Raw genomic sequence first — 27,258 nt, 5'->3', positions numbered from 1 at the left:
TGAATGAAGGGGGTGAAGTTAATACACAGCGTGGTCAATACACGGGTTTGTTTAATAAAATAACAGAAAATACTGTAATACGGTTTATATACGGTGCGATTTATAGTCTGGAAAATACAGGACAGAATGAGTACAGGAAAAAAAAAATACAACCAAATAAAATAAAAATAAAAACATTTGTATGTACAAAATAACACAAATAAAAATACGATAGATACTGAAGCACAAATATTTATATAAATTATAATGAATAAAATGCACTTTCTACATTTACACTGTTCCACTTGATAATAATGGATTAGTGTGTATGAGAGCGAATTGTTTCACAGGCCACTCATTCACCCAGAGTTCAAAATATATTATGATGAAGTTGAACATTTCCGTGGTCAATTGATCTGTGCGTGGAATCAACATTAAGCTCTGTAACAGTCCTTGGTGATTAAATGTATTGACAGGCAATCTGGTAATGGAACTCATTTGTTTTGGGTGACCAGATCTCCCTTTCTTGGATACTCCAGTATTAGCCAATTTTCACATGTCAGTCCGCCCCGTTCATGTCTCCTTATATTACAGCCTATCTAGGCAGAAATTAAGTAAATTGTCAGCCGCTGGACATTAGTATGCTCACAGTTAACGTTACGTTCACAGACATAGCCTAGGAGTCTAGCCTAGGCCCAGACGTAGCCTAGTAGTCTGATCAATTATGTCTGATCAATTTTGCAGTGAAACCGGGTAATGTTGACATGGTTATCAGCTATAATTGATACATTCAAGACACACTATACAGTCATCTATAGTCATCTATACAGTCAAAATGGTTTAATGAAACTGACAACCTTTTTTTTTGTTGCATTGGTGAACAAGGTGCTGATAGTTCATGACACATACAACAGGTATGGATCACCACTTTCATCCTCTTTGTGGATTCTTTCTAGAACAATGTTCAAAGTGCTGCAAGTTCTCTTCCATCAAGTATTTTGTTGTCTGTTGTCTCAATTTGAATCCATTTCAAAATAAATGTTACAGTATGTTTACATATTGACATAATCCCTGGATTGCATGCCAAATTAAGGATAACATTCTCTTCAGTCAACTGCAACTTCTTCCACACACTCATATGTAGAGGATGAAAGTCACACACGTGTGTTTGCATGCGCTGGTGCTGTTGTGATGAAAGTCACACGTGTGTTTGCATGCGCTGGTGCTGTTGTGATGGCCTACTAGAGTCAGACTGCTGGGAGGAAACTTGAGAGGAAGCATAAGAGAGGTGTGAAGAGCTGGAAACTTTGCTGGCTTGGTCAGATTGTTCGTCGGCATCCATTTTCTCATAGGAAATGTTGGGCTTCATGTAGCTAGTGAAAGCTCGCCCATATGTGGCCGGAAGGAAAGTTGAACCAGCGCAAAGGGGGTCAGTAAGATAGACATCAGACTCTGTGTTCTTCTCCGTCTGCTGCACAGGCCCCTGCCTACAGTCTGTGTTTGTGCCAACAGGGGTGGAACATTGACGAGACCCCTGCCTACAGTCTGTGTTTGTGCCAACAGGGGTGGAACATTGACGAGTCACCTGTCTGTAGTCTGTGTGTGTGCCTTCAGGGGTGGCACATTGACGAGTCACCTGTCTATAGTCTGTGTTTGTGCCAACGGGGGTAGAACATTGACGAGTCACTTGTCTATAGTCTGTGTGTGTGCCAACGGGGGTAGAACATTGACGAGTCACCTGTCTATAGTCTGTGTGTGTGCCAACGGGGGTGGCACATTGACGAGAGTAGTCAATGGGGTCTTGCTGGCCATACATCACACTGGTTGGTTGTGACTGCGTGGCAATGTAGACAGGTTGCAGGGTGGAGGTGTACTCAGAAAAGTTGTTGCTGTGAATTTTGATGTCATCGTGATCCCGGACATTGTAATAACCATTCGTAGGGTCCTGAATGTTTTTATTTTTTTTTAGGGGGGCAAAAGGCAAAACAAGTGTACATTAGCAACTTTGACACAATACGGTACTGATACATAGCAGCAAAGCAAGTGTACATTAGCAACTTTGACACAATACGGTACTGATACATACCAGCAAAGCAAGTGTACATTAGCAACTTTGACACAATACGGTACTGATACATACCAGCAAAGCCAAGCACTCACTTGTCTCACTTGATCTGTCTCTGACTTGTGCAAACATGGCGTGTGTTAAGTTCTTCCTAGTCAGCGAGTTAAAGGACGGGAATAAGAAAGGCCTTGATGGTGTTTGTTGTAGTAAGAAAATACTGTCGTGTAAATGAAACCACATGTATTGTAGCCCAATAGATCATCTTTTTACTTTCTCTTTGACCATCATTTTCTCCTTGTTGTTCAAACCCAATTAGATTCTCATTGTTCAATTTAACCAATGTAATTATCTCCTTCTTGTTGTACCTATGGATTCATTCAGTCCCCCAAGACCTACGGTGAATATTACCTATGGATTCATCAAGACCTACGGTGAATATTACCTATGGATTCATCAAGACCTACGGTGAATATTAGCGGCGGGTGCAGGAGCTGCCCCTGGATGATGTCTGGCTGAACAGGGAGGACTTTAATGACCCGCTGACAACAGTGGCTCCACTAATTGGTGCACAAGGTACCTGAAACACCAGACACTCATTCACAGCGACTGGTTCCCATGTGGGTACCTGCACAGTGGGCTGCATTGGGAGAGATGTATGCCATTACATTTACATTTAGCAGACGCTTTTATCTAAAGCGACTTACATATGTGCGACTTACAATGTATACACATTTTACATTTACACTGATGGCACACCAGGAGCAATTAGGGGTTCAGTGCCTTGCTCAAGGACGCTTCGACAGAGAATCGAACTAGCAACCTTCTGCTTACTAAACGACTTCTCTACCTCCTGTACCACTGCCGCCCCCCTATTTAGGACAGCTTGGTGGATGACCCCATGCCAGTGCCAACCATGCAGGACTGGAGTGACATCACTGAGGAACTTTCCAAACTGCTGGGGCTCCATCCATGGTCATCCAGACTCCCTCAAAATCTGGTTCACTCTTTCCTAATGACAAGGAGACAGTACATACTCCATCTGGTTCACTCTTTCCTAATGACAAGGAGACAGTACATACTCCATCTGGTTCACTCTTTCCTAATGACAAGGAGACAGTACATACTCCATCTGGTTCACTCTTTCCTAATGACAAGGAGACAGTACATACTCCATCTGGTTCACTCTTTCCTAATGACAAGGAGACAGTACATACTCCATTGTGCTCCTTGCTGTTGTTGATGGTTCCGGGGTCATCAATGTTTTATTGGCTACGGGCCCCGCACCAGTCTCAGGAGTGCTAGCCAGTAACAACCCTCAGTTAGCATCAGAACGGTCGTTTCGTTTAATAAAGCATACAATTAAATAATCCCACCAGGAACGCCAACAATCTCTGATACAGCAGCCCTCCGCGACATGTTTTTCCTCAAAACATCTCTGTAAACATGTGCAAAGATCTGTCATATAAACAGAATAACCGCAATTATAAGTTTCTACTTAATTTTTTAAAGGTCCGAAGATGACAAGGCCAAATATGCGCATTGGCAACCGCTAGGAAGAATTAGCTCCTAATTTGCATAGAAGTAAAACATTTAGCCCAATTCAGTTCACCGCTGCCTGCCTCCAGTAGAAATGAACGGAACACAGAACTTTGCTTCGCTAGCATGTATCAGTACAGATATAGTGACATGGCACATGGCAAGTGAATAATAATAGTAAAAATAATAATAATAATATTAATAATAATAAATAGCAATATAAACTCAGTTGCCACACCTTCAGATGGGAGCTAATTTGATCTGCTGATAAGATGTGGGTTACCTTTAAGTCAAATCCATCTTCATCCTCATCCAGTAGATCACTGTGCTCAGTGTGAGATGTGCCAGGAGATTCACTGCTGAGTGGAGCCTAGGAGGGTAATACCACAAATCAATAGGAAGTAAAGATATCTGGAAAATAATACATGACATGGGAATCTAGGGAATGTCACACGGAGAAACACTACGGTTCTCATCCTAACAGCAGTTAATACATGGGAATCTAGGGAATGTCACAAGGAGAAACACTATGGTTCTCATCCTAATAGCAGTTTAAAAGTGAAAGAAGAACGGAGCAAGACTGAAACTCACGGTGGGCTCCTTCACATCGTCATTCACTCGGGAGTTGGCGTCATCATTGTGTGCCATCTGGACTCTGATGTCACTTTTGGTAAGTTGTGTACTCATTTGGACTGAGTGGGGGAAATACAGTGGAATAAATAAATAAATACATCTGGGTAAAAATAGGTCTGCTAATGTAATGGATGAAAGTCTACATCGGATAGAACTATGGCTGGTTTAAAAGGTTATCCATGCAAGTAAATGTCAGCAAGTCATACATACAATATGAGAACATTCCTGCATAGAGGTTTTAGTTTGAACTACCTTTGGCAGAGTGTCTGCAGCACACGGAGAGAAGGATGACGGAGCAGATGAGGAGGACGCAGCCCCCACCAACTAATGCCCCAATAATCAGGACCATGGGGAAGGCATCTGTCAGAAAGGTGGAAATGTTTATCTTAGAATTAGCAAGGATATGTAGTGTCTTGCGATCCCCTGGTGAAGTTATCACCATTTTCCAAAAATCACCAAAAGATGCCTACATATATTTCCCCACTGTAGCATATTTCCAAGGGCAAATGATGTGATTTCTCATCTAAGATGAAAAACATAAATGACAAACACCTGAATGTATATACAGTATGAATGAAGCAACATGCCATGAGTGTGAGTGGTGTTGGTAAAGGATACCCCCACAGCTGGGATTCAGCCGTAGGCACAAAGCTGGAGTGCCTCAGGTCATCACGACCGCGGGGATATCCTTTACCAACACCACAATATTTGTATCCTTGGCATATTGCCTTAAGCCACAGGTTTGCTTTCATACAACAGCTCTACTACAAACTACATTTAGATAGTGTTTATTTCATCGCCACCCAAAGAAATAGTTCCAACTGGAGTCTTCAGTGTTAAACGTTGCTAAACCAATAGGGCTTTAGAAGAAGAGCTAGTGATGTAAAGTTTGGTGTTGTGAAGCATACAATATCTTCTACACAATAAATGAAAATGTAATTCCTCCTTTGATTGGTCTATTACTGAAAATAAATGCAAGCAAAGTGAAACGCTTTCTTTGCTCTCTGTGAATGTGCCATGTCATTTGGAGATGGTGTAACAGAGAGAGAGACAGAGAGAGAGAGATAGAGAGAGAGAGAGAGAGAGGGAGAGAGAGAGACAGAGAGAGAGAGAGAGAGAGAGAGAGGGAGAGAACTGTCATTCCATTAAACTAAGCCCAGGATTATATAAATTATATATACAGTCAATATATATATATTGAACCATGAAGAACAACAACCCCTTACAAGGCCCTCCAAGCTGTTCTTTTTAGCAAATTAGACAACCGAACAATGCCATAGTCCTGCAATTTTCAAACCTTCAAAGATGACAACAAACAACCCGATTGGCTGCCAGTGGCTCTTATTTGCATTGTATTTCCTAACTTTTTTTGCTCACTTTGCCCAATTCGCTCACCTACGTCACCATTGGCTGCCTGCCTCCAATAGAACATGAATAATATATTTTTTTTCTTTTTATTTCATTTTGTTATATTTCTTATGTAAAGTAGTATTTATTTATTGTTACACCAGGTTCTATTGCTCGTAGCTTGACTATTCTCTCCCTTGTACGTGGCTTTGGACAAAAGCGTCTGCTAAATGACTAAATGGAAATGTGAATGGAACACGGAACTTGGCTTCACTTGCCCTCGCCAGGAGTCAGAGTACCAGAATGAGTAGAGGGAGATGAGAGACTGAGAGAGAGAGAGAGAGAGAGATGAGAGAGAGAGAGAGAGAGAGAGAGAGATGAGAGATGAGGAGTGAGAGAGAGAGAGAGAGATGAGAGATGAGGAGAGAGAGAGAGAGAGAGATAGATGAGACCAGAGGATCCATTACCTTGCTCCTTGAGAGTGACCATTGCAGTGTCCATTCCAAAACGGTTCCAGGCTGTGCAGTTGTAGGGCATTTGGAAATCTGTGGCAAGGGTCTCTGCCAAGACCAGTGTGGAGAGAACCCCAGTTGGCCTGTTCAATATCTGTACCGAGAAACGCTCAAAGGAGCCTGAGCCAAGACTCATATCCCCAAATGTCCAAACCTACAACAGATACAAGGATTGATTGAGAATGGCTGCAAATAAAAACACATGTATCTTAGTATTATATGTTAAGTATGTTATCTGACACCCTGAGGTGTTTCATAGGCATTGTTTTATCAGTATCATTCCAAATCATTTTGGTGGTATATGGTCATATGAAGGACAGAAAAGAGTAGAAATGAATCTGTATTAACCACCAACTAAATTGCCAAAAGACACCAGTTGGCATGCTAGATGTGATGCTGTTGGTGTTTTTGTGAGGTTTTGCATAGCCTTTATGCTCACTAGTTTTAGACCCAAACCCATGAATTACCCACAATGTGTCACCTGCTCTCAAACAAGTCTGAACTAGAGATCTGCATTCAGTTGTATTATGAACTTCACTGAGATTCCATCAAGATAAACAGGGAGCACACCCAAGGAGAATAATATCATGACATCCTCCAGTTTGGATGGAGTTCAAACCTAATACAGCTCATCTGTGGCTCAATATTTCTACATGTGTTGTTAACATTTACAAACAAATGTTGTACATGTTATCAATTGCATTTGCGATTTAATCGTGATATGATAGAACGCGATTTTCTAACCGCAACGTTCGCGATAAAAAACGTAGTCTAAAAAAAAAAAAAGTGCATGCCTTGTGTTTATTCTTACAATGACTTTGTTTAAATTACTTAAATGCACAGTAGCAAAGCCACCGATTTGTTGTTCTTGATTCTGTAATGAGCAGTTAAATAAAAATGTAAAATGTGGGAAATAATATTTTACACTAAATGTATCTAATATTGTTTTGGTCATATTTAAATCATTCATTACGATTTGTTGGGAAAAAAATTAGTATAAAATAAAAAAAATCACATATTAAATCGCATTCGTAATATTGGGGGGGGGGGGGGGGGGGGGGGAATCGCAATTACATTATTTGTTGTTCTTGATTCTGTAATGAGCAGTTAAATAAAAATGTAAAATGTGGGAAATAATATTTTACACTAAATGTATCTAATATTGTTTTGGTCATATTTAAATCATTCATTACGATTTGTTGGGAAAAAAATTAGGATAAAATAAAAAAATCGCATATTAAATCGCATTCGCAATATTGGGGGGAAAAAATCGTTCAGCCCTAATTTTCATGTTAAGTGGTATGTTGCAGCCAGCCCCTTGATCGCCCCTGATCCATGCCTCAGCCCACTGACATGTTCTACAAAAATATATCTGAGTGGGTGAAGGGAGTTTTTCATGGTCTCTTATTATCCATCAATAAATGATTACTACTGGGCAAAGTACACACATGTGAACAGAATAACTTACGATTCTTTCTGGTGGGGGACTGTTTCTCACCAAGCACTCCAGCTTGCCCTTAGTGTGCCTCACAGCACGCTGTATGGCATCAGCCATGATAATAGGTGGGCCTGTGCATATAGGGCATAGCAGAGTTAATACGTTTCACTTGAAATAGTGCACAAGAAAAAAATAGATAGCATTTGACAATGGATAATGCAATGCATTAATTAAGCAATATGAACGAGGGTGGATTTGGTAAAGGATATCGCGCCGGCTGTGGGAGTGATTACTAGCAGTGAAGGGTCTGAGTTGGTAAAGGATATCACGCCGGCTGTGGGAGTGATTACTAGCAGTGAAGTGTCTGTTGGTAAAGGATTTCACGCCGGCTGTGGGAGCGATTACTAGCAGTGAAGGGTCTGAGTTGGTAAAGGATATCACGCCGGCTGTGGGAGTGATTACTAGCAGTGAAGGGTCTGAGTTGTCCCAGGACATCCCCACTCATGGAATACCTCTTGTCCAATCAGACATTAATTAATTTATATGTGTATAAATGAACATAGTCACAATATCATCTATAAGGTTTAGTTATGGATAATTTAGTTACTGTATTCATCTTTGTCTGTATATTTACTAGTTATAGTGGCAGTGCTAACATTATTTGAAGGGTAGGTGCATAGCACATTCATAAAACCTTACATAAATGCTTCATAATAGATTCAGGAATGCATTAATTAACATTCATGCACTAAGTTTCATTACTATACAATACCGTCATTCCCAGACTATTAACATGTTTTGAAAGAGAAGAGTGAGGTGTAAAGGGACATGTTTTGAAAGAGAGGAGTGAGGTGTAAGAGTGAGATGTGAGAAGTGAGAAATGATTACAATTAGTTCTATTTTTGGCTCCAAAATGAGTTACTTTGCCTGGACCATAGAGAGAACATATGTTGTTGTACCCTGTGTGTCCATTAAAGCTATTTTCTTCAAGAGAAGCCCCTTTCTCCTTCCATTACCTTGCAGGGACTACCAATCTGGAGTCTAAAGTCGCTTTACTATATGGTGTTGCCCAACCTTGGTGAATCATTTGTGAATAGTTCATGAGTGCCACTTTACTATACAGGTCATGAAGGATTTATAAATATATTGAAAGTATTTTGTTTGAAATACTGGATTGAAAGGTACTTCCCCTTGAGACCTTTGTGATCGCTACTATGTTGCTGTCCTGTTTTACTTTGATACAGAAATAGGTGATCGTTTGGAAAGACAGAAGTTTGCATTACAATGAGGCCAAGCCATGTCACTTTGACAGTGCATATATCTTCAGTTGTGTGGAAAACACAATAGCAAAAAGGGGGACTTTTATTTTGGAGGGAAAAAATCCTAACTTAGTATTCCATAGTAATGTAACTAAGTGTATGAATGTTAATTCATGTTTTATGAAGCATGTATAATGTATTATGAAGCATTTATGTAAGGTTTTATAAATGTGCTCATATTATCAGGTTCTCTCCAGAGTGGTTGTAGACACTTAACAGCAGCAACAAACCACAAAAACAACGATGTGTATCTATGCAGAATTACAAACAGAAAGCAGAAGGCAAAAGAAGGGGAGAGTTGAAAGTAACATTACACACCGTTAACAGTGAGGGTGACGTCTGTCTCAGCCACACCAATACGGGGGACTATGGCCTTGCAGGTGTAAATGCCTGCATCTTCCTGAGTGACTGACTTCAAATGCAGGGTCTTACTATTACTGAGGACCTGTATATAATGTAACCAGCAAGAGAATCATTAACATCCTAAACCAAACAAATATGTTAACACAAGGTTCATTCCAAGTTAACTCAACCAGAGGATACAGAGGTGATGTTCCTTCACATATACAAAAAGTCATGAGTCAAGTTTGCTTTGTGGCTGAAGGCCTAGGACAAGAACATGCCTTCATTCATTTGGAAGAAATCTCACAAAAATCACAAACAAATGGTTATTCAAACATTACATCTCTCACTAAATTCATTAATCTCTCTTGAATGACCCCCTGGGAAATTAAATTGACATAAGTTTAAATAATTTGGTTCTGATAAATTATAGTAGTTGGTGTGTCTACCCAGTTATGGCACAACATGAATGTAACACGTTAGGCTGAAGTACATAGACATACCACACTGGATCAGTTATGGCACAACATGAATGTAATACGTTATGCTGAAGTACATAGACGTACCACACTGGATCAGTTATGGCACAACATGAATGTAATACGTTATGCTGAAGTACATAGACATACCACACTGGATCCTCGTCTGGTCCAGGCAATGGTGAGAGGGGGATTCCCAGTCCATGAGCACGTGAAGGCTGCCTCCAGTCCCACGTCCACAGTCACGGGCCTCGGCTCCGAGAGCAGCCGCGGGCCAACTAGAAACATTTGCATTTGGTTCACTCCATGGGAAATCACCTGAGAATTATTCTGGGAATCTTGGTGACCATCTCAGATTGTTTGTAATATATGAACATAAACATAACAGGCTTAGGAAATCTACCTCAAAGGCTTAAATGTAGCTTCCATTGTAAGTTTGTACAGAAGATTAATAGTAAATAAGATTAATAGTAAATAAAAACAATAGTAAATCTTCCAGTGTAAGTTTGTACAGAAGATTAATAGTAAATAAGATCAATAGTAAATAAGATTAATAGTAAATAAGATCAATAGTAAATCTTCCAGTGTAAGTTGGTACAGAAGATTAATAGTAAATAAGATTAATAGTAAATAAAAACAATAGTAAATCTTCCAGTGTAAGTTTGTACAGAAGATTAATAGTAAATAAGATCAATAGTAAATAAGATTAATAGTAAATAAGATCAAAAGTAAATCTTCCAGTGTAAGTTTGTACAGAAGATTAATAGTAAATCTTAACTCACAGTGCACATCCACCAGGGTGCTGACATTAGTGCTGCCAACGGAGTTGGACACTTCACAGGAGACTGGATCCGTGAAGAAGGAGTGATCCACCGTCACCTCCAGGCTGTCTCCATTAGCCTCAGAAATGGGAATGCCTGCTTTCGACCATCTAATTTGTTAAGAGACAACACATTGTTTGCATTTTTACTTGAATCACATTAGCTGTAACAACAATCAAGAGTAACATGTTCTCAGTGAAGTGGCTACTGAACAAGATGGTGGTCAAATATTGATACCTCACCACCTCACTAGCAGCTTTGCATTCAAAACAGCATTAAGTAGTTACTGTTCCAACAACTGGTGCTAATAAACCAGCCTCATGATTCATTTAGTTTCATTGGGTTTTACCCACTGCAATTGGAGATTCTCTACAGTAATCACACAAATTACTTAAACAAGATGCACCTGTGTTCAGTTTAAATCTACCTGCATTCAACCTCATAAATATACACTAAATACAGTACATTCTGTCATGGCCAATGGGCCTTTTGTATAAAAAATACACTACAAAAAATAAACTAAAATTGTAACAATGATTAATAATTTCAGTGATATAGCTCGGGGATGATGAATGCATGATCATTTCTCTTGTTTTGGCAAGCTTCAAAATACCACTAATACCTTTTGGACAGGAAGTGTAGGTGGCAAAGGCACTAGAACAATTTTTTTCTAAAACTAGTTTTCTTATTATTTTTGATATTTATGTTGTTGTTTTCAAGCTTGTGGTGGAGCAGAAATGTAGTTGGTTTGCATGGGTCTCAGTCAAAAGTCACTTCATTATCTTTACTCATTAAATTATGTATCATGCCGGGAAAGTTTATCAGCATATAAATAGAGATTGCTGTTCAAAAAAGTGCTGTTCACCTGTATCCAGTGATTTCAGGATGAGCTGATCCAGAGCAGATGAATATAACTTTCGATCCCTCTAACACCGTCTGTGGTTGGACAGACAACGTCACCGATGGGGGGTCTGCGGAAAGGAAATGCCCAGGCTGGAATGAGTTTGCTGTCTCTAAGTAAAGACACTTTTTGATTTGGTCAAAAACAGAACTCAGACGTACGCTGAACACTGATTGCAACCGAGGTCTGTCGTCCGGCCGGAGCAGCGGAGTTCAACACACGGCAGGTATAGGTGCGTCCCGAATCCTTGTCCTCTGGAGTGATGGGTAGTAGGCTAACTGCTAACTCCCTTTTTCCATCATCCATGAGCGTCTACAGCAACAGAAAATACATAACAAATAAATATTACAAATATATCACTAACCTGTCATTATATATCAAATATATCACTAACCTGTCATTATATATCAGATATATCACTAACCTGTCATTATATATCAGATATATCCCTAACCTGTCATTATATATCAGATATTTCAAATATATCACTAACCCGTCATTATATTTCAAATATATCACTAACCTGTCATTATATATCAGATATATCACTAACCTGTCATTATACATCAGATATATCACTAACCCGTCATTATATATCAGATGTTTCAAATATATCACTAACCTGTCATTATATATCAGATACATCACTAACCTGTCATTATATATCAGATATTTCCTAATGACCAAGTTACATGCCTCCATACTTCATGTTCCATCTTGTCATAGATTATTGCAGGCTATCTAATGTGTAATGTAATCTCTTTGGGCGTTTGTGGTTTGTCAAGTCATATCAGAATATTAAGAAGGTCAAGCTCGAGAAACTCACTACTACTCTAATTAATTCATATCATTGTAATGTTTCATTAATGGATCTAGTTGGCCCTTACAAATACGGGCTTATCTTCAATGCTTAACAGTCTTTCTTTCCTGAAATCACATATTGTTTCATTTGTTCACACCGCCCTGGTGTACATCTGAACTCTAGATGAAGTCTAGAGGTCCACGTCTGCTAGAAGTCGTCGGCGTCCTGAATGGTTATTGAAAATGACTGGTCTTACTTTACATAAAGAAATGTAGTCTGATCGCATACTCCTAACCAAATACCCTATAAACACATCATAATATGCAAATATCATTAGTGTAGGTGACGGAAGCACCAGTGATCTATTTTCTACAGTATATACACTACTTCTGATCAAATGTGCAGCTGATACTGGACAACTTTCTATTCGTATCCTCCTGGATCTTAGTGTAGTTTAAGTCTCTATTCGTATCCTCCTGGATCTTAGTGTAGTTTAACGTTCTATTCGTATCCTCCTGGATCTTAGTGTAGTTTAACGTTCTATTCGTATCCTCCTGGATCTTAGTGTAGTTTAAGTCTCTATTCGTATCCTCCTGGATCTTAGTGTAGTTTAACGTTCTATTCGTATCCTCCTGGATCTTAGTGTAGTTTAAGTCTCTATTCGTATCCTCCTGGATCTTAGTGTAGTTTAACGTTCTATTCGTATCCTCCTGGATCTTAGTGTAGTTTAAGTCTCTATTCGTATCCTCCTGGATCTTAGTGTAGTTTAAGTCTCTATTAGTATCCTCCTGGATCTTAGTGTAGTTTAAGTCTCTATTCGTATCCTCCTGGATCTTAGTGTAGTTTAAGTCTCTATTCGTATCCTCCTGGATCTTAGTGTAGTTTAACGTTCTATTCTCATTCTCCTTGATCTTAGTGTAGTTTAAGTCTCTATTCGTATCCTCCTGGATCTTAGTGTAGTTTAAGTCTCTATTCTCATCCTTCAGGATCTAGTTTTTTAATTTCTCACCAGCGTTTCCTAGAACATCTAGCTATCTTTGGAGTCCATGGCTTTTCCTCCAAGCACCCTCATTGCCTGTCTGAATGACACACAACTATCTAAAACAAACCAGCAATAAAACTGAGCTACTCGTTTGCAGCTCAAATCATCCTTCAAATAGACGTACTTTGATGCGCTCAGGTCAAGATGCTTGGTACCCACTGCTTCATTGTGCAAATGAACGTAGTTTATGTAGTGGCTTGTTTCCATCCATAGAACAAGTCCAGCCTGCACCGTACCCTCACTCACCAAGTCCTGGTCAATGCTTTTGCTACATCCCACATTAAACTACAGCAATTGTATCATGTCTGACATCTCGAATAAAGTCTTTCACTGGCTACAGATCATCCAGAATTCTGCAGTAAGGTTCACTACATGCTACATCAACACCTCTGCTCATTCCACTCCACTGGAATTCTGGTGACACAATCAAAGTATCAGCAGGAAACTAAATATAGAGGTAATTGTCTGTTCAAAATGTCAGGCCTCTAGCATGAAAGAGCATCATTTGAGAGAATGAATCCCAAACGTCCCCCCAGTCTGTGAATGCACCAAAATGGCAAGGGGGGTACTATGTTCAGAATTTTTCTCAGAAAGTATTGTATCAAGACAAAGTTTGCAAGTATTAGTTTGGAAGGTCACACATTGTATGTGGTACATTTTTTAAGAAAATCTGAGATGGTCGAGCAGAAGGCATTTGTTTATTTGAGGTGGAATGACCTTACTGTCAATATGGGATTACAACCTTAGCACTGGGTGGAAGTGTCTTTTCCCACATTACAACAAGACTCTGGAACTTCTACAGGCTGACATATTCATTGTCATGGATACTTGTTTAACGCATTGATACATGATAGTTTTATTAGGGATTAGGTTTTTAGGGATTGGCATCCAATATTCGCAACATGACAGATTTATCTGGAGAGCACGGAGGCAAATGAAATCACACCAAACATTCTTTAATTTCTTTCCACTGCAGACCTCTGCTTGATTTGATTGGTTTTCTGATTAATATCACTGAAATGTTCTGATGGCTTGACATGATGTAAGCACAGAGTTTAGGATGAGTTTAGGATGTCATTGGCCTGTTTGTTCAGTAAATTCACTTTTTAAAAGTCCTTCCCCTCCATTGTAACATCCTGGTGCCATTATAGGGAGAGTTTGGGTAGGTTTCCGAGGGTCATGGTTATGCCTTCGCGAATCAATTAACTAATTAACTAAAGCAGAAGGGATGGGAGGAGAAGAGACCTCGAACCAGTCCTAGCACCAGAAGGATGGGAGGAGAAGAGACCTCGAACCAGTCCTAGCAACAGAAGGGATGGGAGGAGAAGAGACCTCGAACCAGTCCTAGCAACAGAAGGGATGGGAGGAGAAGAGACCTCGAACCAGTCCTAGCACCAGAGCAGCATTTTGCAATTGGATGTGGGCCAGATCCAATAATCAATGTGCAATGAACCTTCTCTTAGACCTGAATATGTCCTGCTTTAAGATGAACCTTCTCCTGTAATGACTGAATATGTCCTGGTTTAGGACATATCCATCAAATTGATTATGGTCTTTTTCATTTTTCATTGCCTTTTCAGCCCCCTCCCTTTTGGTGGCATGTGGTGCATGTATTGTTTCTATGTCCTTTACCTTTGAATAAAATGAGGTGTGCTGGATTTCTCCATCCCGGTACCATGTGATCTCTGCAGCAGGTTTCGCCCCCGAGGCCTGACAGGTCAGGTTGTATGGAGTGTGGGCCTTCAGTCTGAGCAGAGGGGCTCCTTCTACTACAGGGTCGGCTGGTGGCACTACAGGACACAAAAGCGTTCGGTCAACAAATGAATACCTTGAATATTTCAGCAGGATATTATATTGTACACCATCATGTGTGACATGTGACATGTCATGACTTAGGGGTCTTGATTCTGTTGTTCTGTTGCCACAGGTCATATTTGACCAACTGACAAGACAACACAAGTGTCATATTGCTTTTATACAACAGTTTTCAGACCAGTTTGAAGATGCCAGGTTGTGATTTAATTAGTTTATTTTGATTTTTCTTCATTCATTCCCCACCCCAACAAAATGAGTTCTAACCGGGCCATTCAGTGTTTCAGGTATTGCCAAGCAACACAGTCTGTCCCTCTGCAGCCAAACTAAGCGAGAGGCTAAGTTACTTGTACACGTTCATGTGTTCCATGTGAATTAGCCTTGATGGTGCACCCGGTGAAATGGGAATGCTGCTCAGGGAAAATGGGAAAAATGAACAATTGCCCAACTTTTCTTGGGTGTCTAGTAATCTTTGTCTAGAGAAAGAGATTAAAGTTTATCTGTCAACTGTAGTTAATTACATGCTTACAGGAGATTTTGTCTTAACGTGTTTCACTTAACTCTGAACATTCTACCCTTCTTTCTACGCATGCTCCATCCAAAAGGCATAGAAATGAAAACAGACAAATCACTATTTGTTCTTATCAGCAAATAGTTGTTGTAATTATATTATATTATATTATATGTATATAAACCGACATAATCCATCCCAGCAAAAGAATTTGCAGCCACAGTTTGATGTCAAAATGTGTGGCTTTCTTGACTTCTCTTGTCATTTGTGCTGTGAAGTCTTTTTTTACCTATGACGGTGAGTTTTGCCTGATGGGAGCGCAATGCAGCCTGTGTGGCCTGACACTCGTAAATCGCATCGTCAGCCAGCTCCGCTGAGTAAATGGACAGACTGTGCTCTCCAAGCAGTGGCTCACCCATTAGGGAATATCTCGTCCACCCTGTTGAAAGATATGCATCGACACAGTCAACACAGAAAAGTCACAACATTATCCTAATCATTTATGATAACGACTTGCACTCCTAAAAAGCTGTTTCAGTGAGGTGAGATAATTCGATCGTACCAGGCAGATCTCGCTCCCCACCGAGGGCCAGTCCATCTTTGGTCCACTGCACCATGCCTTGATATCCAACTATGACACACGGCAGGGTCACAGACTGACCCGCAACCACAATCTCATCCTTGGGCTGCTGGGAGAAGTAGGCTGCATGGGTTGCTGGGGGGAAAGAACAGTTCATGATAATGTTTCTTCAGTGATATATCATTATGGATCTGGTCTGGCTGTGTTGTCTCTCTTCTCTCTTCTCTGTTTTTAGATACAGTTGCACTCAAAATGACTCAAACCTGACACATTCAGCTGATAACATGGGTGAGTAGATCTTTTACTCAAACCTGACACATTCAGGTGATACCATGGGTGAGTAGATCTTTTACTCAAACCTGACACATTCAGGTGATACCATGGGTGAGTAGATCTTTTACTCAAACCTGACCCATTCAGGTGATACCATGGGTGAGTAGATCTTTTACTCAAACCTGACCCATTCAGGTGATAACATGGGTGGAGTACATCTTTGTGGGATTTCATTCGACAGGATCAGCTCCCACACCAAAAAGTGACCTGTGTGGCTTTTCTTACATGTAATTGATTAAGCCCTAGTGAATTTAGGGGTTGGGTATGTTCAGGATTGTGAACTTTAGTGTTCCTAAAAAAATTGTTGGATGTCTGCAGTTATGTAGGGTTATGTCTGGTGTTCAGTCAGAAAAGGACTACATGTAATCCATTGCCCAATCATGATGTTAGACAGTGAGGCAGAGCACAAATGGCATACTAGGACTCACTAAAATAGTGAAAATTGTACACATAGATTCATTTGTTTATTTAAAAGAGTGGGAGGAAGCATATGACATATTACAGTTGGCAAAAGTCAGCTGCAGTGTCTATGGGAAGCAGCGAAAATAATGAAATTCAAGGCTTCTCTGGCAGGCAAACATCTTATTTAAAAGATAGAAGAACAAACATAAGTAGATGAATATACACTATTGTCATCATTACATTACCATACTCATTTATATATTTATCAACATCAGTCAGTGCACAGGAAATTGTGACAAACTTCTGTTGAACAAACTATACAGCACACATATCACCCCTTTATATATATATATATATATATATATATATATATATATATATACACACATATATATGACTCAGTCTTCATCAAAGTGGAGTGAAGAACTAGGCAGAACCTTATATATATATATTATATATATATATATATATATATATATATATATGGTTCTATCTGCACGGTTTTGAGATATTGAGCATCAAAGTTTTTGCATTCCAAATTACAAAACTGATATGTGGAACCAGTCTCTTTCATCCATGAAAATGGCAGATACCCTAAATGTATTCTAAATGTACAATATAAAATACTATCAAATGTGTCAATTTTGTTCTTTTTTTGGAACAGGTCAAATGTAGAACTCACTTTCTGCTTAGAATTATAAGGATCTATCTTCAGCAAGCAGTCACTATGATAAATTGTCCTAGCAAGCAGGTGTAGCAAGGTGTATGAAGGCAGTATGTTTTATATCAGAAATGTTCTGTCTCTAGTGCACCAAATTATGTCTCTTTTTTGGGTTGAGAGAAAAAAGGAGGAATTACTTAGTGCTCATGTTGTAAATATAACCACAGGCCCAGGTCCAGGTTCGGGCCCTAACCCTAACCCTAACCCTGGAATCTGCAGGCCCTAACCCTAACCCTAACCCTGGGCTCTGTAAAGCGCCTGGAGACATGTTTTTGTTTTTTGTTTTGGCGCTTATATAAATAATATTGAATTTAATTGTAAAATAAGACACCATCAATTCAAATGTAGACTATTTAATTACCTTTAAGGCTTAATATTTGTAAAAATGAAGACATAGTTCTGCCTAGTTCTTCACTCCACGTCACTGAAGACTGTCTTCAATCTCCAAACTTCCATCTCCTGAGAGCCCACTTCTCTGATGACCTCTCCTGGTCTGCCAACACCGACGCGTTCATTCAAAAGGCACAGCAGCAATTCAACCTCCTGAGAGTGCTCTAGAGAAACAACTTGGTGTAACCTGCTGACGGCCTTAACTGCTCCATCATCCAAAGCGTACTGCCGTACTGCATTTCAGTGCGGTACTCCAGTTGCACTGCGGCACACAAGACAGCCCTCCAAAAGAATCATCAACACGGCCCAAAATCACTGGCTGCTCACTGCCCTCCCTGGAAAACATTGCCTGCTCCCGCTACCTCGGTAGGGCCAAAAACATCACACCGAGGCCACCACAAGTCACAACAAGTCACAAGTCTTTTATTGTTACCTGTTTGCCCTCCTGCCCTCTGGCAAGGAAGCACAGTTCCTTAAGAGCCAGGACCATAGTCTAAAGTACAGTTCCTTTAAGAGCCAGGACCATAGTCTAAAGGACAGTTCCTTTAAGAGCCAGGACCATAGTCTAAAGGACAGTTCCGTAAGAGCCAGGACCATAGTCTAAAGGACAGTTCCTTGAGAGCTAGGACCAGAGTCTAAAGGACAGTTCCTTAAGAGCCAGGACCATAGTCTAAAAGACAGTTCCTTGAGAGCCAGGACCAGAGTCTAAAGTACAGTTCCTTAAGTTAAGAGCCAGGACCATAGTCTAAAGGACAGTTCCTTAAGTTAAGAGCCAGGACCATAGTCTAAAGGACAGTTCATTTGAAGTATTATTGCTTACTCTAGTAGACTAGTGATCGTTATTATTATTTTTATGCTTTTATTTCCTATATTTTACTATTTGTATGCCTTAATGTTCTCATGCTTTTATTTTCTATAATTTACTGTTTTTATGATCATGCACTTTCCTTTTGCTTTTTTTAATTAATTTTTTTATGTGAAGCACATTGTTGTGCATGTATGTGAAGCACATTGAATGACCACGGTGTATGAATTGTGCTATATAAATAAAATTGCCTTGCCTTGCCAGGACCATAGTCTAAAGGACAGTTCCGTAAGAGCCAGGACCATAGTCTAAAGGACAGTTCCGTAAGAGCCAGGACCATAGTCTAAAGGACAGTCTTGTCCCGACGGCTATCAGAACGATAAACTCACACATGCACTAACATGTGGAATACCAAATGTGCAATATTAATACTCCAGTCACTTTATTCTACTGCAAGTTACTTTATTCCATCGAAAATATGTGACACCTAGTTATTGCTTGCCAAATTAGTTTTTGTGCACAGCAGTGGGACACTTGATCTGTAAAAATCTCTAGTCTAGATAAAGCAACTACAGGTCAGTGGTGGCAATGTACTCTGGACTGTACTTCAAGAGGCAGCATTTGGTTATCTCGTGGTAAAGTACCTACATGTGTGTGACAGGAGTGTACTGGACTGCCATAGCACACACCCAGTCACCAGTCGTCACAGCTGTTGACCAAACACCAGTGGGAACTTCTAGCGGAAGCCAGGCCTCCTCAGAATGAAGTGACTTTAGATATGAAAATCTCTATAACAATTACATGTGCAATAAACTTTAATGAAACATTTCACATCATTGTATACTCATTTTGATTATATACATCATATTTCTACTGTGACTATGGTGACAGGAAAGCGTTTTAATGTCAAATCATTGTAATCATCTTCCCGTCTGCGGTTGGCCTCATCAACAAGGCCCGGGACCCTCGCCCCCCAACACGGACTCTAATCCCAATCTCTTTTTTGCACACTCCTGCTGTTTGAAAGATAACTTAATATGTGTATTGTTTATTGTTTAATTGTGTATGTTTATTGTTTGCACCAACGACAACGTACCACAAAAAATTCCTGGTAGGTGAAAACCTACTTGGCAGTAAAATCCTTTCTGATTCTGATTCTGATTCTGATTCTGATTCTGATTCTGATTCTGATCATGTGCATTAATGCTGCAGAGGGGAAGTCAAATGGGGTTCACGGCCCCTTGGCCTCCTCTCACTAACCAAGTTGATGCCACAACCAACTACCAACACCAAGTCATATTTTAAGTGGTAAAATGGGGTTCACTTCTTCAGGCAATACGTAAAACTTGCCATTCGTTGAATAGGCAAGAAATGTAAGGGAATCAGGGGGCATATGCGAGGAGGAATGGGACAAAATGTCTCCCAAATGTTGTGTGGGACTGATCAACAACTTGTAGAAAAATGTTAACCTCATTCCCACCACACACTGAAAGCTGTGATTTGTTGGCAATATGCCATGTTGCCGCTGAATTAGTATTGTATTCACTTGCAACCTAGTAACAATCTTCTGCCATGGTTTAGGTCTTAATGGGAGGGACAGGATTACCGTCTTTGGGTAATGCAAGGGGGGGAGGACTTATCCTCCTTCATACACGAAGTTCACATTACAGTAAGCCCTTACCCCATTGGTCTTATGATTTCTCTCAGATTGTTTAATGGGTATGTGGATAATTCACCATTGTCCTCGAGTGTTTGTGATCACTTTGAGCCTGAGAGCTGATTTTGAAAAAATTAAACTTAGCTAGCATAGCAACCAGGCAATCTGTACCATGTTGTTTTTATCTAGAAATGTTACACTTTGGATTGAAGCTATCGATGTTAAAGGTATCAGTTACTGAAAGGAAGGGTCCACATACTTTCCTAACACTACAGTCATCATGTTGTATCATTAGGTCAATTGGATAATTGGATTGGATCATTAGGTTGACTTAGACAAAGATTTGATCACATTTCGAATTTCAGGAATCTGAAGGGTTTACGCACGTTCTAGAACCAGTATATCTCTGCCCACCGCAGGGTAAGGACCACTCCTCACAGTATATCTCTGCCCACCGCAGGGTAAGGACCACTCCTCACAGTATATCTCTGCCCACCGCAGGGTAAGGACCAGTCCTCACAGTATATCTCTGCCCACAGCGGGGTAAGGACCAGTATATCTCTGCCCACAGCAAGGGTAAGGACCACTCCTCACAGTATATCTCTGCCCACAGCAGGGTTAGGACCAGTATATCTCTGCCCACAGCAGGGTTAGGACCAGTATATCTCTGCCCACAGCAGGGTTAGGACCAGTATATCTCTGCCCACAGCAGGGTAAGGACCACTCCTCACAGTATATCTCTGCCCACAGCAGTGTAAGGACCAGTATATCTCTGCCCACAGCAGGGTAAGGACCACTCCTCACAGTATATCTCTGCCCACAGCAAGGGTTAGGACCACTCCTCACAGTATATCTCTGCCCACAGCAGGGTAAGGACCAGTATATCTCTGCCCACAGCAGGGTAAGAGAACCACTCCTCACGGTTTCCCTGGCCTCTGCTCTGTCTCTTCAGATCACACATTCAGACCCCCCCAGAAGTAGCATAGAAGGGGGGGGGGCTCCTTTAAACAGACACACTAGAGGGGGAGGTGGGATAGGGGACATATGGTGCTGTGACAGGGCCCATTGTCCCTCTGTCTTCTCCTTTCAATGGGCATGTTCCTTTCCAACCAATCCTGCTAAATACAAGTTTAATAGCCCCTCCAAAGCTCCTTGTCCAAAGCCCCAGGGCAATATACATTTTCTCTCCAGTTAAGTTGCACCCTTTTTCAAACAATTCTCTCGGGCTCATTTTTGTTAACTTATATTAAAAAGGCTTTTCCAGGTTGCCATAGTTTCATATAGTAAAAATGATTCAGTTAATCATTAACACACCACCTACAATAATGTTCTACTAAAGTCTGTCTCTTTTCCCATATAACTGACTGCCCACCGGCCTGTCCTGTTCTTTACTGCCCGAATGTAGCTGTGCTCCCCATCCAAAAGACAAGCAGAGTTTAAACAGGACCTTAATTCAAGCAGTTTAAACAGGACCTTAATTCAAGCAGTTTAAACAGGACCTTAATTCAAGCAGAGTTTAAACAGGACCTTAATTCAAGCAGAGTTTAAACAGGACCTTAATTCAAGCAGAGTTTAAACAGGACCTTAATTCAAGCAGAGTTTAAACAGGACCTTAATTCATGGATATAGAAAACATGCCTCATGTGTCATTGTCAGTTGATATGGATACTTCAATAGAAAGTTTCATCCCATATTGACAACTTATTACACAGTTAGGGTAGATAAATAAACAACTTATTACACAGTTACGGTAGATAAATAAACAGGATAGCACAGAGGTTAGAGATCGATTTGATTGATGCAATCAATAAATATGATACTTTAGCATTTGCACTGGTGTGACACAGTTCTCTGTAATTTCATACAAATTCATGTTACTTCCATTGAAATTATGAGCAGTCATAGCTTCCGTTTGAGGTATTACATCCTAATGGCTTAAGTTTTAATGTGGCATACTGTCTTTATCATTACTGAGAATATAGAGTGTGTTTTCACTACAAAAACCCATGAACACAAGTAGTCTACATCTCGCCTCGGTTTTGACTATATTTCCTAATTGAGCTCATGGCATCTGCTGTCACTGTTCAAGTCATGACTCATAATTTATACCCTCTTTTCTTGTGTAATTAATTTTTAATTTAGCTAACACTACTCTAAATGTTGTATAAAATATATATTGACATAGTCTACTTTCTCTATTGTCATTCACTGTGTGGCTTTAATGTGCAAAGTGTCAGAAGATTTAAAAGTGCAGTCCTTGATTCTGGTGAAAGGTTGTTAATATTTGAGCTCAACCAGATCAGCCAATCAAATTACATTATTCATTTACATATCACAGACTCAATAGGAAAACCAACAGATGGCCCAAAAAAATGAATTCCACCAGATGGTAATTGTGGCAAAGGGCTTGTGGGATGACAAAAACGCTGAGATCACTTCCATTAAAAGTCTTTAAGGAATTGCAGCAGATGTGACTAAAACAAAGACCAAACAAAAAAAAAACAAACAAACAAACGCTTAGTACACTGCAGGCTTTGATTCAATGGCTGTTGAATGTTATTAAGAAAGTAAATAAATATGAGGTGACCCAGGCAGCGTCTTTTTAACTCTTTATAAATGTATGTATTATATTATGCATGTTTCACGTTTACTTACCAAAATACAAATTTATTTTAATCTTATGTTTTCTAGACATACACCCTGTTTTAGTGTTTTTCAATTTTCTATACCTGCCTGTCTGCATACAACTACTACCATAGCAACACCTTAGCAACCACCTTCACTACCCTAGTGCCACCCTAGCAACAACCTCAAATACCATACAAACACCCTAGCAACAACTACTATATTGACACCCTAGCAATCACCTAAACCACCATAGCAACACCTTAGTAACTACCATAACTACCCTTGCGACTCCCTAGCAAACAACATAGCAACAACCCCAACTACCTATGCAACACCATAGTCACCACATTGACTACCATAGTAAAACCCTTGAAACTACTCTTGCAACTACCTATCAACACTTAACAACACTATCTCTCACCATTCTTAACCATCTCAAATTTGTTTGTATCCTCTTTCTCATTCTCTCTCTCTGTATATATATACATACAGAGAGAGAGAAATGAGAAAGAGGATATACAGTTGAGATACAAACAAAAAAAAATATATATATATATATATACACACACACATACACTGTATATATCTTTCTTCCACTCTATCTTCGCAGTCTCACATTCAATACTGTCGCTTCTCTCTATCTCTCTCCTGTTTTCTATCTCTTAATCTAGTCTTTCCACATCTCCCTTTTCCCTTCCGTCTTCATTGTCTCTCTCTCTCTGCATGCATTGAATTCTATTAAATGTTCTAACCTTTGACTTTATATTTATGTAGATTTTGAATTGTCTCCTTTGCATGCACTGGTATTTCCTTCAAGAAATAGCCACAGAATATGTTCAACACTCATAGCTGTTACTACTATCTTGCTATGCACACTTCACCAGTAACTGACCAAACACAGCAAAATTGAATGATAATAAATCATCTTACCTTTATATTTTCAACCAAAAGTTATCCCCTTATCAGAGTTAAGTCCACCTTTCATGAAGCATAATGAAGGCTACGCTAGACATTTAGATAGCTGCTTAGAGATAGCTGGCTATAATTGCTGTCCACAAATCTGACTTTAAAAAAAAAAAAATTTTTAGTGCAGCAACATTTTCTTTTTTTGCGCTTGCCAAACCAAACCAAAACGGTGATGGTAGCGATACTTCTATTTATATAGACTACTTAAGCGCTCAATGCTTTAGGCTGATGGGGCCCAGGATATTAAAAATGGTCAACACTGAAATGTGTTCAGGTAATATCAAGCATATTTACCTCTTAGCTGGGTCTCAGGAATGTATATGTTTTTGTATGGGTGTATCTCTCTTTGGTTGGAACAAACATCATCTTCATTTCCTATTTTTCAGGTCATGTCTGTGATGCATCTGACCCAGTTTAACCTTTAACCTTCATAGTGTGTAAGAGAAAGCAGCAGTTCATGTCTCGAAACTACTCTTTCTGTAATCTGCTGGAAGGATTTCTTTAAATCCTAATCAAAATGGGCTCCAACAGCCCTCCTTATTCCTACAGACAAACTAAAAGCAGATTAGACAAATCACAAAGCTTAGACTCTAAGGAGGATAAGCAAATGGGAGAGAGGTAAGGGAGAGAGGTAATATAATGTCAATGAAATGGGAGTGTTATACAATATATTCACAAACAATTGGATTCCAAGGTTTGTTTCCCCCCCCCCCATTCCTCCCCTGACTCCTCAGCAGATAATTCAGTTAGACATTAATCTTCCTCTCCTACCAAATAGAATATATATGCAGTACTGGCTAGCTGTTGGCTAGCAAGCTAAATCTTTTCATACTCCACCCTCAAAAGAAATGAAGGGCAGCACATCATCATGTTTGTCCACAACTAGCTCCTCTCCCACGCAGGACGGACCAAAGACTAAAGGCCACATGTAGCATGAAAACTTTTATCAAATTGAAAGATATCTGGTTGATGATTGATGTATGAATGTGACATTGATTTTAGTAGAGGAAAATATACATCTGTAGATCTTTTAAGATAGCTGACAGGATAACCATTAATGCTAACAACAGAATAAGCAAACTTGCTTGCTGTTTTTGCTACAGGGACCCACTATCACACTTACAGTTTTTCCAATGTCAAGTGTTATTTCTTTATATTCTATTGATATTTTTGTTATTTTTTTTAGTGTTTGAAACAAAAATGAGTACATGTAGCTCCTTTAAAGTGAAACAAGACACAATTTTTAAATAACAATTAGATTGGTGTATAAATCATTTCTAACTTAAAGGCCCATTTATAAGACATAGTCTTGCAAAAGCTCTGAGTGTGCAGGACACAGCATACACAATAGAACTGTTACCTTGTTCTAGTGACCTACATCCAGACACTCTACAGTATTTCAATGGAAATGTGAAAGAGAATGCTCTTTCTCTCTCTAAATCTAGTTTTAGTTCACTGTTAGTTCAATATTTGCACTGGAGAAATGAAAAACGAATTGACCAATAGCAGAGAAAATAAATACATTAGACAGGATTTGTTTTGACCGCACCAGGTGCAATAGGCTATAGCCTAGCCCCCTTATATTCAACATCACAGCAGCTGCAGTTATAAGCATGTCCCACATTAGCATTCATAATACATTCTTAATATTACAATAATGCAATAAACAAACAAATAAAAACATAAACACAGAATGAGGAGGTGCCTTGATAGCAAGGTCACCCACTGGTGGATTTATGTAGGTCAAACTATCTCGCCCAAAACAGCCATTCATCACAGATCTTTTAGTTTGACAATCTCAATTGTCAAACTCAATATTTTTTTTTTTTTAAATAGCCATGACTCCACCATAGGACCTGCATGAGCAATACACTAGCAAACACTACGGTTGGCCTTAGAAGGCTATCCCACACACCAGTCAAACTGTTCAAATCTGAAGAAAAAAACACTTGCATGGTGCAGCTTACAAAAATAAATTAGCCATAATATTGTGATGTGGTAAAGAGCCAGTATGTAACCCAATATTATTGTACATTCTCCTCATCTTGATTCTTCTTTCAGGGTGGCTGATACATTTGTTTACATATTGTGTGCCTGCAATTAATCCCAATAAAACGTCTAAAATGGGGGGGGGGTATTGGTGCATACACCACTGCTGGTACAATCAATGTTGTTATTATTCCCTCAGAATTAGGCTAGATCTTCACCGTAGGTCTGGAGGCAGTTAATGCTAAATAAATAACATCAGCAAATGAACCTTTAGGGGCGCGTGTTTTGCATGGATTCTTCCTCCATTGTTTTCGATAGCCTCGGATAACGCGATCAGAACAGTAATAGCCTCGGATAACGCGATCAGAACAGAAATAGCCTAACAGCACCATTTGCGAGCTCGTATTGAAAGCCTAGCAGACTGGGGCAGAGTAAACTTCAAGGGAACTAAAAAAAAAAAACAGGCTTTACAGCTTATACACCCCTTTTAGTTCGTTTTCTTAATATATAAAGGCCTTAGGCTATAGGTGCTTACAAAGAAATCCTATGGATAGCCTTAATGTTGACGTTCATTAATAAGACTCCGTGGAGTAAATATTTATCAACATACCATAACCTAAATAACTGGTTATACCTCTTACCTGTTCCAAAGAAGCAAATGATTATACCGAATTTCATCATTTCCGCTCCGCCTTGTCATCAATGAAAAGTCGGCTACCTTGTAATTCAGACTGTCGGAGCCGTAAGTGCAGGTGGTGCAACTGTTAATGGTCGGTTACGGCATTTCTAGCAGACGAAGTCTTTCCCTCAGCATCGGGAAGTAGAGAAGTATCGTTTTCTGGTAGGCCTATAGTATTAAAACTTTTAAGGCCATTGAGACATCATAATTCCGAAGATAGTTCTCTCTGTCCGGGTGTGGGATTTGTCAACTATTCGGAGAATCCCTCCTGATTGCTACGACTCCAGCCTCCCATCCTGCAATGCGTTATGGTGCGGAGAAGCCCTCTATTTCTGCACCAAATACGAAAAATGACCATCAAATTATTCCTCTCCACTGTCTTCTTTCAGGTCTGTCGTCGAGTGGTTCACTCTGAGAATAGTCTGTTGTTGATCTGGAGCGTGCGTATAGCATGGAACCTTGAATAGGGGTCTGCAGAGAATCGAACTTATTACTCTCTCAGTGAATGCTGATGTGACGAGAGGAGTGGGGGTTTGGGGAGGAGGGGAGGGTAGGGTAAGATAGGCGTG

General features: G+C 39.8%; 1 protein-coding gene across 1 annotated transcript; it reads right to left on the bottom strand.

The window, feature by feature from the left end:
- Window positions 1-33: 33 nt before the first annotated feature.
- On the bottom strand, window positions 34-27,247 carry kirrel3l (kirre like nephrin family adhesion molecule 3, like). The gene is made up of 15 exons (XM_031576836.2): window positions 26,652-27,247; window positions 16,102-16,254; window positions 15,829-15,978; window positions 14,849-15,006; window positions 11,534-11,684; window positions 11,337-11,442; window positions 10,433-10,581; window positions 9,801-9,928; window positions 9,148-9,274; window positions 7,541-7,641; window positions 6,028-6,226; window positions 4,466-4,573; window positions 4,172-4,272; window positions 3,864-3,950; window positions 34-1,924 (listed from the first exon to the last, which is right to left on the bottom strand). The coding sequence occupies exons 1-15, from the start codon at window positions 26,689-26,691 to the stop codon at window positions 1,178-1,180; spliced, it is 2,505 nt and encodes an 834-aa protein (XP_031432696.1). The 5' UTR covers window positions 26,692-27,247; the 3' UTR covers window positions 34-1,177.
- Window positions 27,248-27,258: the final 11 nt, after the last annotated feature.

This window comes from Clupea harengus, chromosome 11 (assembly GCF_900700415.2).
Source record: "Clupea harengus chromosome 11, Ch_v2.0.2, whole genome shotgun sequence".
NCBI classification, from domain to species: Eukaryota; Metazoa; Chordata; class Actinopteri; order Clupeiformes; family Clupeidae; genus Clupea; species Clupea harengus.
Note: the sequence above shows the minus strand (reverse complement) of the source record. Positions and strands in the feature narration are given on the sequence as shown.